Here is a 19,641-nt window from a genome sequence, read left to right as displayed (position 1 = left end):
GCCCCCCAAAAAAAAAAAAAAAAGGGGGGAAAATTGCATTAAAAAAAAGAAAAAAGCAAGTTCTGGTCACAGCGATTTCCCCCCACCCCCCTGCATGTAATTTAATAGCCCTCATCTGTTCATCTAATATAGCAGTTATAAATTTGGCATGTGATCCAATGGACTAATCATTCAGAGACATGACTACAGTCAGCACCGTTCAGTCCTCCCAGCATCAAAAGCCCTAAGCGGTGGATGGTGCTGATTAGTCACAGCTGAAGAGTTTAGAGTCTCAACATGCTAGTTTAGTACTAATTTTCACCTAACTGGAACAGTGCAAACATCCAGGAGAGGGAGAAATAGTTAAAGCATGTTTTCAGGCTTATTCCAAGAGTCAAGTAGGAAAGAGTCTGTGCAGTCTGCCACAACATGGGGATCGCAGAAGGGAAGCAGAAGATGCTCTTCCTGTTTTCCCTCCCCAGCCCATGTGAGGGGCACGGCCCCAGGCAGATCTGCTCTTCACACAGAATATAGGCACCAAGGTTGCAATCCTGGAAAATCTGTTCGAGCACCACCTCCCCCTGAAGCCATCTAAATTTCACCCTTGATTTTCATTTGAAAAATCCCTAGCATTTTATGCTTGCACATGTTCGAAGCTGACCCAGTCTCAATGGGACTGATTAGTTCTAATCTGGCTGGGATCCAAAAATGAGATGTAGCAGTACTTGTGCTCAGAGAAGGCCCAAGAAACCTCAACGGGCTTTACAGACAAAATGCAGTTGTGTCTGCCATTTTCCTAAAACACAGCTTGTAGATGATGTGGTGCTCACCTTCCCACGTGAGCTCACGTAATGCCTACAGAACAGGTAGGAAGCAGGGGATATAACTATTATTTGCTTTGCCTGAGGAAATGCAAACCTAACTCGGGCTGCAGGCTGTGCGGGGTAGGAATACCTTCTCTTGGGGCTGTTTTGACAGCAGAGTCCTGGAAGAGAGGAGTGAGTGACCAAAGCTCAGCAGGAACTTTGCGTTGAAACAGAGGTGATGTTAGTCCTGGTTCCTCTTCAAAATGTGTTTTGGTATTTTAGCACTCTTTGATTCACTAAAATACAGAAGCAGGCCTTACAGGAGGCCCAGAAGACAGGTTTGTCTCCCAAATCCTTTTCTACCTTTTCGACAACCTAACCACCAGTTATGCTCCCTCTTCTGCTCTCTTTCTCTCTCTGTCAGTTAACGTGGAATTACTTTATACACAGAGTTGCAACTTCAGCTTACGAATTGACAGTGCCCCTCCAACAACATGCTAAAAAAAGCGTATCACCTTAAATTCATATTGCAGGTTACAACACTCTTCTAAGGAGGCGAAGTAACTCCTGCGGGTGCAGAAGGGCATTAAAACCAGATCTTTTACTTTCTGGGTGAGTAGCGATGAAGAAACTGAGGTAGCCAGACCGTGACCTTTTTGTTGTACTGCAATGTTTGAAGAAGAGCAAGTCTACTTCCTCTTCAGGACAAAATCCATAAAATTCAGGATAAAAGCCGTAAGTGCATACGGTGGGGCTTAAGACCATGGATCCTAAGCAGACAGAGACACTACTTTCCAGCCCTGAGTAATAGGTCTGGGATTGAAGAATGGCATTAAAACTCACCCTGTCCTTAGTGTTCCCTGTTGATTAGGCAGCTCTGCTCGGTGGTTTCAGTTTTACAAGCAGACCTAAAGATCAAACACCTGCTTCTGGATTCACTCCAGTAATTCAGTGGCTAAAAGTGTTGATCTGTAGCACTTTAGATGCCTATATTTTTGACTGGTTCCAAGTTTTGCATTGAAGCTCCTGCATTAAAGGGTCACAACAAAAACAAGTTTATAAAAAAATAGATCTCAGAATCTTCCTACATGCAGTTATTTTCTGAAACGGACAGTTTAATGTCGATCATTTTAACATTTCACTAACATTTGGTTAAATTTCAAATTAAAAAAATTACTCTGCAAAAAATTGCTTTATACCCAGCTGCAATATCACCACTAAAGTGTTCAGCACAGCAATATTAGAGCAAAGGCATACTTTGCTATTTTGAATCAAATATGGCATTTTCCTGACCTGCTGCTGTTAATCATTTCAAGCATGTGTTTACATGGCTGTTTTTGCCAACCCACTTTCAGCTGTCACCAGCCCCCACAAAAAATAATAATAAACACCGAGTACACCCACAAAGAGGTAACTGAGAATGGGTTAGATGCATAGAAAGCTCTGGAAGCTCCGAGAACATAAACCGTACAGCCATCCTAATTTTTTGTCATACATCTCAGACTTTGACCCAATAACAACATAGAGTGTTTATTTTCAGGTGCAAATTTTATTGTGGATCATAACAAAGGTTTCAGAAAAAATCAGCAATAGAGTGTCTCTTACTTACAGAGTACATAAAATATATTCTGTGAAAGCTACTAACTCTGCAGTTGAAGGCAATGCAGCTTGATTTAAACTAATCATTATTTTCAGATACACGTTAAGAAGCAAATTTTGCAAATATTCTTTTTTCTCAATTAGTTTGATGTTGAAATTGAGAACCAAATATTTCAATGACACTAACATTGTTGCAGAGTGCGTAGTATAAACTGTTAGCCAGAAAAGAAAATCTCATTATTGCAAAAAGAAATAGTCACACAGAAAATATTGTCAAAACACATAAAATTAGCCCTAGTAAATGTTAAATGACTCAAAACCTCTTTGGAAAATCTGTGGATGCTGAGGTATGCATAATTTTGGAATTTTGGTGCTGCTACCTCCATTTTTCATGCGATACATCAAAACAAAGTATCTTACTTTAAACTAGTTATAACTTTCTACAAAGGATTTCTTCAGCCCTTCATTTTACTTCAACTGTAAAGAGAAAACCCACACAAATTCTTATAGTAAAACAACAAAAGTCTATTAGGGAACAGTGTAGAAAATCTTGCAAGAGGTCTTCAAGACACTGTTCTCTCTTTGGGTGCTTGGCACATACACAGGCCATTCATGAAGGCTGTTTTGACAGGAAGACAAGAATAACAAGAACTAGACCTAAAGGTAGTATCTAGTATATTAAATATCATATATATCTTTCTCTAATGAAATAAACCCCATTACTTTTAAAAGCCATTCTGCTTTACAACACTGTGGCTTGCAGTAAGGTGTCTGCTAAATTGAAACATGAATTTAAAAACATACTTTACGAAAATTGGTAAGAACAAAGGTCAACCAAGTAGCATTTACCTCGATCAATATAGTCTGCCTGAATGTAAAACATTCCCAAGTACTGTAACCCTCTGTAAAACAGAAAGGACCAAATGCTCTGTTGATTTAATGCCACTGGTTTAGATGGAGATATGCCAATCAGCAACTTGGTCCGCAGTCAATCAAAGTAGATTAGGACCTTATCCAACACTCGCTGGTCCACTTGAATTCCTCAACTATGTAGCTGCAAGGGCTGCTGCCCCCTATAACAGGGAGATACCTACTGACTAAGAAATGCAAAGAACCAGATATGCCACAGTCAGCTAATTTAATAAGAAACTTGGTGTGTCTGTACTCCATCGGAAATACAGAGCAATCCAATTCTGGACTTTACACGTGTGTCTCGTAAAATTATGCAAAGATTCCTTCAGTACCTTTTTTCTAGGGCCTGTTCTTTATGGCAACTAAATGCCAGTCAGCTGGGAAAGTAAGCTGAAAGGAGCTGACCTCAAGATATTAGGATTTTAGATAATTATTTTGACAACATCTTTTTGACATACTATTAAGAATCTGTAGCTCCTTTTTGACAAAAATAACAAGTTTTGTGTGGTTGACAGAGCATGCCAGGATCCATCAATAGGGAAAGGATGCCTACCTCCAACCACAGAACAAATCTGGATACCATACTGCTGGATGCAATGGATGGATTAGAAGTCAGAGAAACACATAAAACTGTTCTTTCGGCAGTTTCACAATGCCCCAGCAGCAGCAATGTTTACTGTCTGTTTGTTACTCAAGGCAGGCTAATAATCTGCCAGTTTTCGGTGGATTCAGCTACCTGTGGGCCTTCATGTGACAGAGCACAACAGACAAGCACATTGGTCTGGTGGATGAGATCCAAATACCACCATGATTCATACTACCACCATTGGATTCATACTACCTGGCTTTAGAAACATAGCCAAAGCACTGAGATAGCAGCCTCGAGATCAGAAGCTCCCTCTGGGACCAGTAGAGAAACTGGCCTCTCCAGGTGACTGTTCATATCTTACATGGGCTAAATACATTGATTTGGATCTATTTAATCACTTAAAGTAATTATAAATAAAACCAGGATTGACCTAAAACTTAAACAACTTCTATCTTAATATAAACAGTGAGGAAAATTCTGCATTCAGCTGTACATCAATATACGCCGCTGTGTATCAAGAATAAAAGCATCATAGGTGTCAGCAGAATTTGGCCCAGCTAACTTAACATTTCACTTCCCTGAAGGAAGGTGCTGGCCTACGCTGATTGCTGAAGAACAAACTGTCTACAGTAGTATTCTATATTTCTATAATATTCTGTATCAAAGCAATAAATATTAGATATAATCTGTATATTAGATTTCATATTTATCTGATAGCTATTTAAATCTACACTGTCAAAAATATAAGCAGTGACCCACTCCTACATGGCAGCATATACTATTTGTGTGAATGTGTTAAAACTATCACATGGGTCTATATTTACATAGGACACTCTTGTTTATATAGCAGATTTTAATTTACATAAATTCTTACCATAGGATAGATAATTGTGTAAAGGTTGGATATTGTTTAAATGTTTCTATGGTTCTGCATAATTGCATTTCAGCATGAGGATTTCAACATTCTGTCTCAGTTTTATGTTTTTTAAGGATGCAGAATGGAGTCTGACAGAATTCAAAATCTCCAATAATGTCATACCAATATAGCACAGGAATACTTATTTTCAAGTCTAGGCAAAACCCGGTTTCACCGTTCCTAACCTTTTTCCTTTACATATATAAATCTCCTCGTTAAAGAAAGTGCACTCCTGAAAACAAGGGCAATCAAAATGTTTTGGCATTGCTGAGATGTAAAAGAGCATTTCAGCTGAGCATGATCTGCAGAAAAACCATCATACATTTATTAATTAACAATTACTACAGTCTAGGTGTGCAAAGGAAAAACTTATATGTGAAACATTAAAATAAGCTGAAATTGCTGCTGGTATATAAATGAGAAGTTCTGTCTCAGTTTGCCCAAAAAATGCTTTGTTAATTCCTATCATTTAGCTTCTCAGATATTAAAGATATAATGAAAACATGTTCATTTTCACCGAGGTCAAAATGTCCAGTTATTTACCTGTGTAAAAGGCAAATAATTGTTATTTTCTGCACCTCTAATTTCAGAAACTTAGTTAAAAATACAGAGGTAAAAAAATATTTTAATAAAGATATTTAGAATGCTTATAACAATCAGGTAACAATTTCTGAGTTCAGAGAACATCCAGGTATTGTCCTTTGAATTAAATATTGACTTTTCTTTGCAAAAGTTGATATTTACTTCTCAGAAGAATAATTTCTGTGGCCTCCCAGCAGAAGTCAGTATCATATTGTTATTAAACATCAGTTAGTGTTCGTGAAAGACAGAACGTAATTGCTTGTCTTCCCTTTATGCTAATGTTGCACTGGAAAACTCTACATTAAAAAAAAAAAGCCCTGGAAAATTGAAAAATATGTAATGCTTTATATACTAAGTAACATATAGCTGTTATTGACCGTTCTTGCCAGCACTGCATTTCTTCAGATGAACAGACTCAAGAGCTGACAGATTGCTTTCCCTTTCACCTATACCACTTCTGCCATAATTGGATGACTATTAACAAGTCTCCTTCCTGCACCAAGCAGTCCAAAGATTTCTAAACAGTCGTCCAGTAATTTCTGCCTAAGGATTTTTTTTCCTTGCTGTGTAACCCAGGATCCCAAGAATCTGTGGTTGCATTGGAACACTTTTTTTGGAAAGGTATCTAATACTAGCATCAAGACTTCCAGCAAATGATTAATTTACTCTTCAGCTTATGCCAGTGCAGTTTTTGATGATTAACACTCGTGTCAGGCAGTCTCTATCAGCTTCTTTATGGAAACATAATTGGTGCTTGATATCAAGTTTAAGGGAAGAATCAACTCCCATTTCTCTTTTCTGTCTTTGTTAAAGCTAAAACCAAACAGATAACAGCTTATACTTGGTTATGATTAGAAAAAAAGTACTCTTTATAGCTATGTAAAATGACCAACGAACCTTACACTGTAACGGAGTCTTTATAGGTGGGAGTAGTTTTGACCTAAAAGCAGTGCTTTTGTATCTGAAAGGCTACAGGAATGTTTCTGGAAAATAAATCTTATTTTTTGTGTTGGACATTATGCAGCAAAATACATTCATCATAAAATCAACCAAAGGGACAGATTCTAAATTCTATTTAGCAATAAATCTATACTTGCAACCTAGTAATCCTGTGTTTAAACTACTAAAAGAAAAACAAGCTGTTCTTTTACTTTCTAATACTATGTAATACAAATATTATAGGGAAACTGTATTTTACAGGTGTGTTTTCCTGAAATGTGTACTTTGAAAAAAAGATCTCTACCTTGAACAAAACCAAGTGACAAGCTGCAAAGTGTGCGTATGCGGAATGCTCAGTAACATATTTAAAGCAGAGTATCACATTATAGTAAGTCTGAAGGAATGAGTAGCCACTTCAGTTTGTACCCATAAAATTCAAGCCTAACAGCACTGGAAATATAAATTGATCGGGTTAAGTGCTTGAGAAAGTCTCTTCTTTTTAGCTGTGATGTGAACAAGAGTATTTAACTGTTTCTTCCCATGCACATTTCTCATAATTAGAATGCAATCATTTTATCATGGATAGAAAATCCCCAGATTAGAAAAGATATATGTAAAAAATATTAAAATACTCAGTGCTGAGTCTTCCTATGATTGGCTTCAAAGGCTGATTTGAATTAAAGTTACTAAATCTTTTTTTCATTCTTGCTTCACCTACTACAAAACAGTGTGAAGACTTATTATTGAGACATTAATTCTCCCAGAATATACCCAAATACCTTCCTCCAAACCTTTTTCTTCATAATTTATATTAGTCTTAAATCTACTATGAAAATAGTAGTGCAAGAATAATCAATTAAAAATTCTTCAGAGAAATGGTTTAGTTCCTTTTAGGATAAAGATGCAGAGGAATACTGATGAAAAATATCTTAGTTATGATGCTTTCTTTGTTAACACTCCTTTGCATTCCAAATCAATTCTTCACTCCACGTTCCTGTATTTAGTAAACAAATTGTACAGTACTCTCAGTGTAGACTTCAAGTCACAATTTACAATATCTAGAAAAAGAGACAAGGGAAAAAACCATTAGTAACTTCATTAGCTCAAAACATTTTCAGAAGTGCCTATTCCCTACTCCCGTTCCTTGTTCAGATCCATATCCACGAACATTCAAATCACAAAGATAGTAAGAAAGAGTAGAAATATAAATAAAGCACAGTTTTTAAAGTGGCAACTCAAAAATCGTTATTTCAACCACTTTTAGTTAGGGATACAAATGGCTAATGGTGCTGATGAAGAAATGCAACCAAGGTTTAGATGCCCATAAGACAAACTGTGCCTAGGATTATGTATATTTATATGACTGGATCTTCAGTCAGTTGTGGTCAAAAAGTAATGATTTTGAAAAAATCATCGGACAGGAACCAATGGAACTCTTCTCTTATGCAAGAATTGCAGGACTTGGCCCATTCTGGGCTGCAACATCCTTTATTAGGCCTAATTTCTGCAAGATAGCTAGAGGCAAGTTTAAATTTTCTAAAGGATCTAAAGAAGCTAGGTATACAAGTGCCCCTAGAAGACACTTCTGAAAACGCTTTGGGTTAGCTGACGTACACGGCTGAATCAGTACTTAGAAACTCAACATCTAAAGTAAAGGATTTATAGGAAACAAAAAACTAATGAATACCTGCTGTTTCCAAGAGAAGTTGTTGAGAAAGTCAATATTATTTCACAAGAAATCTATAAAACAAACTGACAAGTACTACTGCAGCAGTCTACGCTAGTGCTTCAAGGAATATTCAATCTCAAACAGAGACTCAGAATTGCCCTCAGAAAGAACAGAAAAGAAACAGAATAGAATAGAATTAGAACAGAATTAGAATAGTCCTATGTCTTTCTGTTGACTGTATAGGAACTCAATCTCCTAACTTTGATTCTTGGAATTGGCCATGAAGGTGTAAAGCAGGTGGTATGCATACTCCCATTATCTTCAAAACCTCCAAGTAAGCCTAGTAAATTGTGTATGTAATCATCAGATATTTTTGCCATTATATTTATCTACAGTGATGTTTCTCACAGATTGTGAAGGGTTTATACTTTGAAGAATGAATCCAATCCAACCTATGCATGGTGTCCCAAAGTATGCAAACTTTGAAGGGCTAAAGATATTAGCTACATGGCAAACTGACATCCATGGACAAAGGTTGAAAACAATCAAACCTAGATTTTATGCTGAGACTATGTATGGTCACGTGGCCACATGGTTTTGTGGCTTTTAATAAATCAGATCAAAAATGCTCAGTATAAAATGAAGAGAAAATGCCAAAAGCTACATGAAGGGCACATTGCTCCCACAACATCATGTTATATGCAAACAGTATTGCAGAGTATAACTCGGGAAGTTTCCTCTTTTAGGCCAGCAGCAAGCTGTAACACCTTCATTTCCTGATACAGAACTTCAAATGAATAAAGAGATAACTTTGACAGGTCTTTGCAAAGTTACCAGAAGACTCCACCACAACAGAATTCCACAGACAGGTCCAAACTAAAAAGAAGCATGCTCCCAGAGAAAGATGAGTTATTTCCATTGCTACATGAGTTTGACCAACATCTATAATGTTTTACTGGTTGCAATTTTGAAAAAGAGAAACTTGAGCTTGTCTTTGATGTACACATTTCAAGAAGTAATCTGAAAAAGCTCAGACTGTGAATGAATTCATTACAGACTCAGCAGATTAATGTTCTGGCCATTTTTAAAGTAAAAGGTCACAGAAAGCTTTTTAATACCTTTTCAATTATATTCCAAATAACCCAAATAAACTGTTGACCCCATAAAAATCATTGGTTTTCATACTCATTTATTTAACCGCATTCTTTTTTCCACTAAATATGTTTTTCATATTCTAAAGCACTTTTCAGCATATTTTTTCCTCAAGAACCTCAAAGAAACAGTGTAGGAATTTAAAGAGTATTTAGTGTACACATTTAGGGTAAGATCCTTTTCAATACTCTTTCGCTCACTGGAAATTTTAAGTACGGGCATTGTGCCCAATGTAACAACACATAAAACAGATGTGTTTTTCCATTCACATTGGGCAGGAAGTTTCATATTAAGCATTTCAATAATTGCACAAGAAATGTCTTATATATGCTGAAATATCCTTATGGCTTGATTTATACTGGAAAAATTAGCTGTCCCCTAGAGCAATAAATACCTGAAAAATTAAATGCCATAAGAATTTTAAACCTCCACGGGGAGTAAGGGATCACAGATACTCTCTGTTTTACTTGGATCCCTAGATTTCACTATTTCCCCCTTCTCTCTTTGACTATGTCAGACATAAAAGTTTGTGATACAGTCACCACTGGTTTAGTTAAGCATGATTGTGGATAAGAGTTCAAGCAATCAAAGGAAGTGAAAAAATAGGATGGGTAGGTCCAGATTAAATGCAAAGGCAGCGTAGGCTCAATCCTGAGACATATTTTTTTGTGTGTGTGCGTATGTCTGTTATGCTGTTACGATCTGGAAGTCGGGAGAGATGGAAAATAAGCAGAATGGAGCAGAACTTGATTCAGTGATGTGTGCCTGAATCTCCAGAGAGCCCTTACTTAAAACTCTTAAGCATTAGCTTGTATCAACTCCTCAGGGAATGACAATCCAATATTATGGCAGGAAAAGACTGTGTGCACCATAGAATGTGAATCTGCAATGGGTCTTGAAAACACATACATATTGATTATTATGGTAGGTAATCAGCAGAAGCCCAGCTACCACCCCTGTTGGGAAGAGTGGAGCAGAAGCTGCACGTCCAGCTCCTGCATGGTAAGAAGTGGTAACTTCTTATGGGAGGAACCACAAGAGTACCCTATAACGTGGTGAATCAAGGGCCCTATATCCAGCCCAAAAAGCTGGATTTAAATCCTGTATTTATATGAGCAAAGAGGAGTGGAATCCTGGTCCTGCTAAAGTCAGCAGCAAAACCTTCATCTTCCCTGAAGACACATTTTATTTTCAGTCTCCAGCTCTAAATCTAATTTAAATATGCATGATTAGGCCCTGCACTCAAAGGTAGTTATGTGAACATTTGAAATTCTTCTTCCACAATATCTACCTCTTTTGTGAAAATCTTGTGAATTACACTGGAATACTTGAGGTTTAGTATGAAGATGTGGGATGGGGGAAAATGAAGCAATTGAAGCAATTCATATCTGCCAGTGACACCATTCACAACTGCGTTCTTTTTCTTTCAGTGAATATCTGGGTATTACTGCATATGTTTGGTCATGCAAATCTTACCCTGGCCACTCAAGAAATGAAGCCTTGCAACATTTGAGAAAGTGTATCTATCAGCCATTTAAAATACAGAGTTACCTGAGCAGTTCAAAATGTATCTTGCCTTTCACTCTTGGATTAACATTTCAACCTTCACTTAGCTATACCATAATCCTATGAGGTAAGATCTGGATCCAACGCAAATTTTTAAGAAGATACAAAAAAAGTAGAACAGATACCTTCTGGTCGTGGCTTTGGTTTTTCCAATCCACCATCTTGCATTAGCTCAAACGCAAAGGATACATTGAGGACCTAGTAATAAAATAAAGGTTGTCATTATCGTGAACTATATACAGTATAGTATAAATGGTCAAAATAAGATGTATTTAAAGCTGCAGACCCAGATGCTCGGAAGGATATAATAGTCAGGGCTCTGTATATCAATGGAAGATCTGGCCCATGGAATCCAGATAATCCATTGCTTTGTTTTTTTCTGGGTGGTGATGGTGGTTTCAGAAATATAGAAGTAATTGAAAAATAACATGTGAACTAATATTACCCATAGAAAAATTACTTACAAGTAAGAATAGCCCACCTCCCGCAAGTTTAAAAATTGGAATATGATGGCCCATGAAGTGCTCTTGTCTTGAATAGACAGCTGAATTGCCAGGATAGCAACAGACACTGGGGTAATGGTTGGTCTTAAAATGATACATAGTACCTATATGCCTTTATGCTTCCAAAAAACATGAAACCTTTCAAATGTTTAATTCTTGGATTTTGGACACAAAAAATCAGTTCTGTCATCAATTCATCTGTATAATTCTTTACACACTTAATGAACAGTAAGTCTGGTTCAATGACAGCATCACACAATGGCTGCCAAAACCAGTTAATACTTTCTAACCACCCCATCATTAATATAATTTTCTTTTTTATTCCAGATAAGCATTAATACTGAGATCTTAAAAATGCTTGGAAATGGTTACCAGTACAGTCCTCTCTTGATTTCAGCTATTTACATCAAACTTATGCGGAAAAGTATCATCCTTGTACTACTAGACATGTTTGTATGTTTATTTGGTTTTAATAGAAAAATTAAATCTAATTACCTTTTGTTCAAAACTATCAGGAGTCAAGAAAAAGCTGTGCAGAGGAACAAAATAACCTTCGAGGAGACCCATTAGCAGGACTAAGTACACACCATCTGCAAACTGTAAAAAAGACATTTCTCAGTACATTTTCTGAAGAATAACTCATTGCTTTGCTTAATGAACAAGATATATATTGTCTAATGCAGAACTGTCAGCAAACTACTAATACAAATATTTTAAATTGCAACTAAAAGAACTCATCTAACTTCTTTGATTCCTTTTATTTAGCTAGTACGTTCTGTTATGTCTTCTCCAAAACCGACCTAATGCTAAAATATACATGCAGAATAAAGTTCCTGGAAAGAGAGGTTGCCAGTGGCTTTGATCTACACCTTTGCTTTCTATTCTACTAATTGTGGGGAATCAGAACAGCCACCTTTCAAGCTCTGAAATGGCCTCATCTAACTTCTTTGATTCCTTTTATTTAGCTAGTACGTTCTGTTATGTCTTCTCCAAAACCGACCTAATGCTAAAATATACATGCAGAATAAAGTTCCTGGAAAGAGAGGTTGCCAGTGGCTTTGATCTACACCTTTGCTTTCTATTCTACTAATTGTGGGGAATCAGAACAGCCACCTTTCAAGCTCTGAAATGGCATGCATTCCTTCAAGCTCTCAAATGGCATGCATTCCCTGAGCAGAGAAAAGCAGAATGAAGGTGCAATCTCATGACTGCACTGAAATTCAGTATATTGAGGAAATAAAGGAACAAAGGATCATCTTTGTCCATGTTCTGCAAGTTTGAGTCAATCTAATTTTAAGTGTATGTAATTACAGATGGAAGATATCTAATTGCTATGATATATGTTCATTTCTATCTAAAAAAAATAGCAACATCCATAAGATTTTGTTAAAGGCCTCTCATTCTTACCCCTGTGGCGTCAGGTCTATCAGTGCACTGAGACATCCTCACAACCAAACTGAGTTATCTGAAGCAACCCATCACCTTCCTGAGGTAGATAATTTTCTTTCAACTGATAGAAATACAATCTCTCATCTTAGGGAATACCGTTGTGGATAAATGCTTAAGGAGTTTCTAGGTACATTTGAATAATATGTTTTTTCCAAAAGTAAACAATGCAATAAGCAGGCACAGGGAACATCTTTCTGAAAGCCCTTACACATTATTTCCATCTAAATCTTAATTTTACCTTTAAAAAAAATCTCTATCTACCAGGTTGATAGCTACTTAAATAAACCAGAGACTCTTAATAACGTAAATCAAGACATAAAATGAAGCCTGTCCTGAAGACACCTGGGTTTTTTTTGATAGTGTGGATACCATCCTTCCTGCCTGACCTTGTAATTTTCGTATGATAACTGCTGCAATTGTTCACGTGGGGAAGTATTAATACAGCAGGATTAAGCTTTTCTTTTAGCTTCTTTCCAGCCAATTTAGCAGCTGAGAACAAGAAAGAAGACCATGTACCACATTATTTCTGTGGTGCAATCAAGCCTGCAGCCCAACTGTACAGCTGCCTATACACTTGAGTAGCTTTACTCTCAAGAACGTACCTCACTGAATAGAGTCCACTTGAGTAGCTTTACTCTCAAGAACGTATCTCACTGAATTGTAATTGTAATCCCATGCGATTGCATGCTTGTGTAAAGGTAGGCAGGAAACAACTGTTCAGCTTGACGTTGGATCAAACCAAGCAGACAGAGTTCCTTCCTGACCAAAACAAGCACAGGTTCTGCTTACAGCACTTGGCAGCGCCCAAGAGCATCTATTAATTAATTTTTATGCTAATGGAAGTATACAAAACTGCGTGAGACAAATTTAGCTGCCCTCATGATTTCTCTGCTTAATTGGTGAGGGTCTTCTTCATACGAAGATATTTAAAATTGAGGGGTTTCCTGCTGAAATAACATCATAGAGCTCAATCAATAATAATTAAATGAAATTTCTGGATAAAGTTGCAGGCATAGTGCATAACATAGAGCAACTATCCCTCCCCTTTAAGAAAGGCTGTAAAATCCTACCTGGGTCTCCAGTTCAGTGACCTCCAAATTCAATTTATTGAGATGCTTGTTCACAAAAGTGATGAGAGTCTGAAATATGAAAACAATGTAGTGAAGGCCTATTCAGTAGGGCAGCAGTTCAACGCATGCAGTATGAGCTCCACTCAGAAGAGAATCGGCATGAGTGAAGAGACTGCAACACAATTTTTAAGTTTTAAAACTGAAATGTGACATAAAAAAAAAAATTTCCAAGAATGAAGAACAGAAATAAAATAAACATCATATATATAAATAAAAATACACTGTTAAAACATAGTAATTCTTAAAAAAAACCTTGTAGCAGACTATAGGAAAGTGGGTAATTGGAATCAACCCAAATCTGACAGCAGCCAAAATACTCTAGGTCAGACCCCTGGCAGTTGTAAACTGGATACCTCTTTGGCATCAGTACACTCAACCTACCAGTTGGGTTCTACTCAACATACACTTTGTGAGAACTTCTTTTTGATGGAAACTTTGATAACTACATGTTGTTCTGTGTTCCAAAGTTAAGTTCATGCTGCTAAATATTAATAAAAAGTAACATTACAATCATGAATTTGTATATTTGTTTAAGCATAAAGCTTAATTGTATTTAATGTATGCAAACTATGCCAATTATATATTATATACACAAACACTCACTAAATATGTACAAACAGATACACACAAGCATACACATGCACACATTATATATTTTAAAAATAAAAACCTTCCAACCTTTTTCACGACATTGAGCTTGTCTGGAGCATGGTCAAATAAAGTATCAAATGCATCTCTAAAGCTTAATTGTATTTAATGTATGCAAACTATGCCAATTATATATTATATACACAAACACTCACTAAATATGTACAAACAGATACACACAAGCATACACATGCACACATTATATATTTTAAAAATAAAAACCTTCCAACCTTTTTCACGACATTGAGCTTGTCTGGAGCATGGTCAAATAAAGTATCAAATGCATCTCTTTCTGAAAAACATTCAGAGACGTTCATATACTAGGCAGTAATTGTTCAAATGCAGAACACTTATTAAGGCACACACTCGTTTAAGACAACAGAGTCAGCAAAAGGTCTCAATATAGTCTCTTTATATTCCAAGTACCATGTATTTTGCATACCGCTCTCTTGCTATAAGCTGCTAGTAACTTATTCTCTATTATTTACAAAAAGCATAATTTTCCAGTAGGATTTGGATTACCTAATAACCCTGTTTCTCAAAAATGAACAAAGAACGGTATCTTTATGCATAAAACCTTAAACAGCCACATACAGGGAGCTAAGTAACCAAATCATTGTGTGCAGAAGAACATGAGTTTACATCTAGAGTCGCTACATCTACAGAGGAAGATTTTCCCCATGGGCCACTGACTGCATTGTGGTGTGCTATATTATTAACCACCTCAAGCAAGCTTATGATTAAAGAGCTGCAATATAATCCTCTGTACAGATGTTTTTGGGCCATTCTGATATGCAATTTAGGACGTTATCAGCAGGACAGGCAACCTAAGGTACCGTGACTGGAGTGCTACTGTAGTCACCTTCCGAAGAAGAAAAAAAAAAAAAAAAAAAGGCACCAGAGCCTTTTCTGAGCAATTTCCATTTCGACAATGACCTGAATGATAGCAAATGACTCCACAAAAAGCTACATTCATATTCCTCAATAAAAAAAATGCTTGAGTAGATCTAAAGGCATTTGTAGAAGGCAGACTATATACAAAGTAAGACTGCTCAGGGATATCATTGGGAAAAGAGGTCATGCATGTAGCCTTTTAAAGCAGCTGTAAGGCAGCCATTGAAATAATACAAGAAGCAAATGCTAAATTCTTGGTGGGACTCCACCTAAGCTCCTCAGATGAGTGTTTTCTGTTGGCCAGGCATCTGGCCAGTCTCAATACTAGCAGTAAGACATAGTAGGCACAGGAACTTGTACAGTGTTTAGGCCTGCTGAATAAGACTCAAAGACATTAAAGTGTAAGTAGGTAATGTATGCAAGAATGCCAACAAGTTCACCAGCTGGTTTATGATAAGACATCATTTCATATTATGCTGGGAACTTATGACCTTTAATACTATTACAGTAATGTTCTGGAGGTTAAACCACAAAGCACCTGCAAATTAACACGTGCTGAAAAGCAATGAAATGTGTTTTAAACATGGTCAGACTGATTTTAATGCTTTTTTCCTTTTAACTGCCACAATAGCCTGTAGTGCATATATTTATGTATTTGCCAGGGCAACTTGAAATCCTCTACTTCCTTGCTGTTTGATCAAAGTGACCACCCACTGCAGAACTAATGTATACATCAAGAAAAAGATGATAATCAAACGAACTTACCATGCCTTCCCGATAATGCCCTATGAAAAAAAAAAAAACAAAACAAAAAGAACAAAACACAGTTATATATAATTCACTTGCAGACATTGTGTTGCAAAAGAAAACAGCATACATGGTCAGATCTTCAGCCTGGTGAAACTGGAGTAGATTCATGGAATTAAGAAAACCTTCATCAAGTTACTCCAACTGAGAATCTGGATTAGTCTGGAGTCCGTCAGTATAGTATCTCCTGGCTTCACTAAAATCTCATGGGAGGCCAGATCCCAGATTTCCTACTATTGAACCAAATCAACACACCTTGCCTGAGTGAAGAAGGCTTTTTCATGTTAATTTTGTGAAAACTTTTCCCTTTGCTTTAAAGATGCATTTACCACACCAACTACAATACAATTCCAGCCAAAACAATGCTTGGACTGGGTTCTTCAGGACTGCAGCATTTTGCTCCAGTTGATCCCTCATATAACTATTACATGTAAACAAATTCATAAAGATTAATAATAAGTCAATAGTCTGGCTTCTCTCCATTCTATTAGAAACTAGGATATTCTACTATTGCTTTCTATTGGTTCGGAATAACTTTTCTGTTATAATTTGTTCGGTGAGATGATGTGTACAGGGCTTACTACCATCATTTTACACCCCCAAAATCCAAACACCTAAAAATAGTCATATCACATTCCTTTTTGAAAGAATCTAGTTCTATATCAAATAAATACCAACATAAAAGAATGAGGCATATCCTTCTTGTTTGTTTGAAGGACTTTTGAATAAAAAACAAGAAATATAATAAATACAGAAATAAATTAATAGTAGATAAATATAAAATAAGAGATTTTTGTGTATCTTCACTCTGTCTTCTCTTTTATCCTGGTCTCCTGCTTTTAGTTCCCCAGCTCTGTATTTCCTCACCCTTTTGTATTTTTAGATGCATGTTTGCAGCTCTTGAAAAGGCTAAAATACAGTCACTGGCTGATGCATCATCTTCCTTGGAACCCCAATACCGAAATCTAAATATCAGCAAATGTTTGAATTTCTGAGACGCATCTGTGTTCAATTACTGAACTGCTGGCAAAAGTGGTGTTGACATACTCAGTGTTACCAGTTATTTCCTCTTGGATTTGTCGAGACTGGAGGATTCCTTCTCGTTTCTGGAAAAAATAAAAAAGTGACATTTTTCTCAGTAAAGTTTAATGCTTAGGGTACAGTAAAAATTTATTTGTGATCCACAAACATAATTAGATAAGAAACCTGCAAAATAAGAACTTTTTTCAAACAAACTTACAGTAATATATTATTTCACCTTGCAAGTATTTCAGAAAACTCTTTCGTACATTAACAAGAAACTTGAAACTCCACCTGTAGAAGGAAGTATTTCTTTTCCTTTCTCCATTGTTCTTAATTCACTTTTCTTTTAAAGGCCCCAATTCAGCATGACATTTGAAACACCTAAACACATACGCAAGTATTTTAGTAGAGGTATGCCTAGGTGAGTTGAATTAAACCTTTTACTTCAATGAACAGCTTGGCAGACGGTGCCCATGCTTCTCTTTTGCAAAAATCTTGCTCCCAGGCTATCTGTTCTTTCTGCCCTGTTCATACACTTTCTTTTTTGCCTCAGTGTTTTCTGACTTCTCTCCACACAAAGAGCTCTATTTGCTTGTGATGGAAAACCAAAATGGAGGATAATCCATTCACAGCCTGCTCCAGACCCTAGTCAACTTGGTGTTAATATATGCAGACTCCAACGTTCTTCAGATGTGAGAAGCCCGTTGTACATGGTGGTGAGCGGCCTGTGTCTAGAAGCTGTACACAAAATGGCAGAAGCCAACTCAAATGGTTGCTATTTGAGTCAGTTGGAAAATGAAGTAGTTTAAAAATTTGGTATTGTTTCCAGGATGCTGATCACAGTCATCTGGTGGTAGTGTAAATACCGCACATATGTTTTGCCTCTCTTTGTGTTCTCTCTGTTAGTTCTATGCACTGGAATTAGTAAAATTTTGCAATACAGAAAAAAAAGTCAGGTAAATGCTGACGACTGCATGTAAAGTCAAGACATTAGGCAATTATTCATGATTCCTCACTCCCTGTCATACAAGGAAATGAGAAAAATTAATTTATGCTCGTCCTAGACTTGCCTTCTACATGGGAAAGAGAAAAAGAGAATAACCTTTAGGAAAAGTCCTTCATGGCATGTGAACTGAGGCTGCTGCTCTTCCCTGCCTTGGAGAAGATAGCACATCCCCACCTGAGGCAGTCCTCGGTGTATGATGTGCTGAGGATTTGGCCAGGCTTGGGCCTATTACTTCTATATCGCATTACTAAAATATATGAGGATCAAACTTACTTTCTGCAAGAAAGCCATACATTGCACTCTCTGGGTCACTCCAGACTGGCACTTGGAGTAATCTGAACTATCCTTTTAGCTAGATGATAGTTTCCGGGGTTTTCCATTATGTTTTTTAAAGCCCAGCTACTAAATATCTTGCACATGGTTAAAAATACATTCAGGGAGGACCTTTGAACATTAAAAAGACAGACTAGAGCCCAGTGTGTTACATACTGAAAGAGGGGGCACAGAACAGCTGCTGAGACATCTTCTGTCACATATCTTGAAAGTCTGAAGAAAAACTACATCATTTAGCGCTATCTTCATTTTCAGCTTGTGCAGACAGCAATAAGTACTTGTACTTGAAGCTCAAGTTAGAATTCCACTCTGTTTGGGATTTTTGTTTATTTTTCCCTTTGCTGCAGGGTGAAAGGAAACTTTTATTTCCTCCAGATGATGACTCCGATACGCCAATGATGCCTTCTGGAGCAAAAGCCCTATCAGTCTTGTCTCCTAGAGGAGTTGAGCATCATAGCAACAGCAACTGTACTTCTTAGTGCCCAGTGCAGCGATATGGGAGAAGAAAAAGGCTTCTAATACTCTACCTTTCCTCTGCAAACATGCAAAAATAGCCTAAAACATACTCCAGTACCAATATAAAACATATTTCCCTTTTTGATAAACTGCAATTAATATCAATAGGAATTCTGCACCTTAATCCTATTGTTGACAAAAAAACCCCAACCAAACAAAAAAAAAAAGACAAGACATCAAGCCCTAGTTTTGTGCCTGGCATCTGATCACTAACATTAATGGAATTTCCACACTGCCCAAATATGACATGCATCCGCTGGACATTTATTTGACCAGCACATGCCAAGATAGACTTTCCTATGCTTTTAATTTATAAAAAGACTGGTGAAAAAGTCCCAACGGCAACAATGAGAATGGACCTTAGAAACACTAGTCTAAGCACCTGCTCTGTGAAGGCTGCTTCCCATACATCTTTTGCACTTTAAAAACTCTCCACCTCAAAATTGACACTAACACTGATGTCACCTGTTGTGAAGTTTGTTTTATAGAGGCAAAACGATGGTAAGATCCAGCTCTCCACAAAAGCTCTCACTTGTTTCAGTAGAAATGATCAAACAAAGGCTGGGCTTTGTTCAAAGTTATTCATTCTATTAGTATGGAAGAAAAAGAAAATTATAACAAAA

General features: G+C 36.9%; 1 protein-coding gene across 1 annotated transcript in view; it reads right to left on the bottom strand.

Moving 5' to 3' along the window:
* Positions 1-2,328: 2,328 nt before the first annotated feature.
* Positions 2,329-19,641, bottom strand: part of PARVA (parvin alpha) — a 35,937-nt gene continuing 18,624 nt past the window's right edge. The window contains exons 7-13 of the mRNA XM_009288906.2: positions 17,188-17,246; positions 16,099-16,118; positions 14,670-14,731; positions 13,732-13,800; positions 11,708-11,809; positions 10,835-10,907; positions 2,329-7,380 (exon numbers count right to left, since the gene is read on the bottom strand). Of these exons, the coding sequence (XP_009287181.1) occupies positions 7,304-7,380; positions 10,835-10,907; positions 11,708-11,809; positions 13,732-13,800; positions 14,670-14,731; positions 16,099-16,118; positions 17,188-17,246 (462 nt within the window). The 3' untranslated portion in view covers positions 2,329-7,303. The remainder of the gene's footprint in view (positions 7,381-10,834; positions 10,908-11,707; positions 11,810-13,731; positions 13,801-14,669; positions 14,732-16,098; positions 16,119-17,187; positions 17,247-19,641) is intronic.

The sequence above is a fragment of the Aptenodytes forsteri genome, unplaced genomic scaffold, assembly GCF_000699145.1.
Source record: "Aptenodytes forsteri isolate BGI_AS27 unplaced genomic scaffold, ASM69914v1 Scaffold8, whole genome shotgun sequence".
In the NCBI taxonomy this organism is placed as follows: Eukaryota; Metazoa; Chordata; class Aves; order Sphenisciformes; family Spheniscidae; genus Aptenodytes; species Aptenodytes forsteri.
Note: the sequence above shows the minus strand (reverse complement) of the source record. Positions and strands in the feature narration are given on the sequence as shown.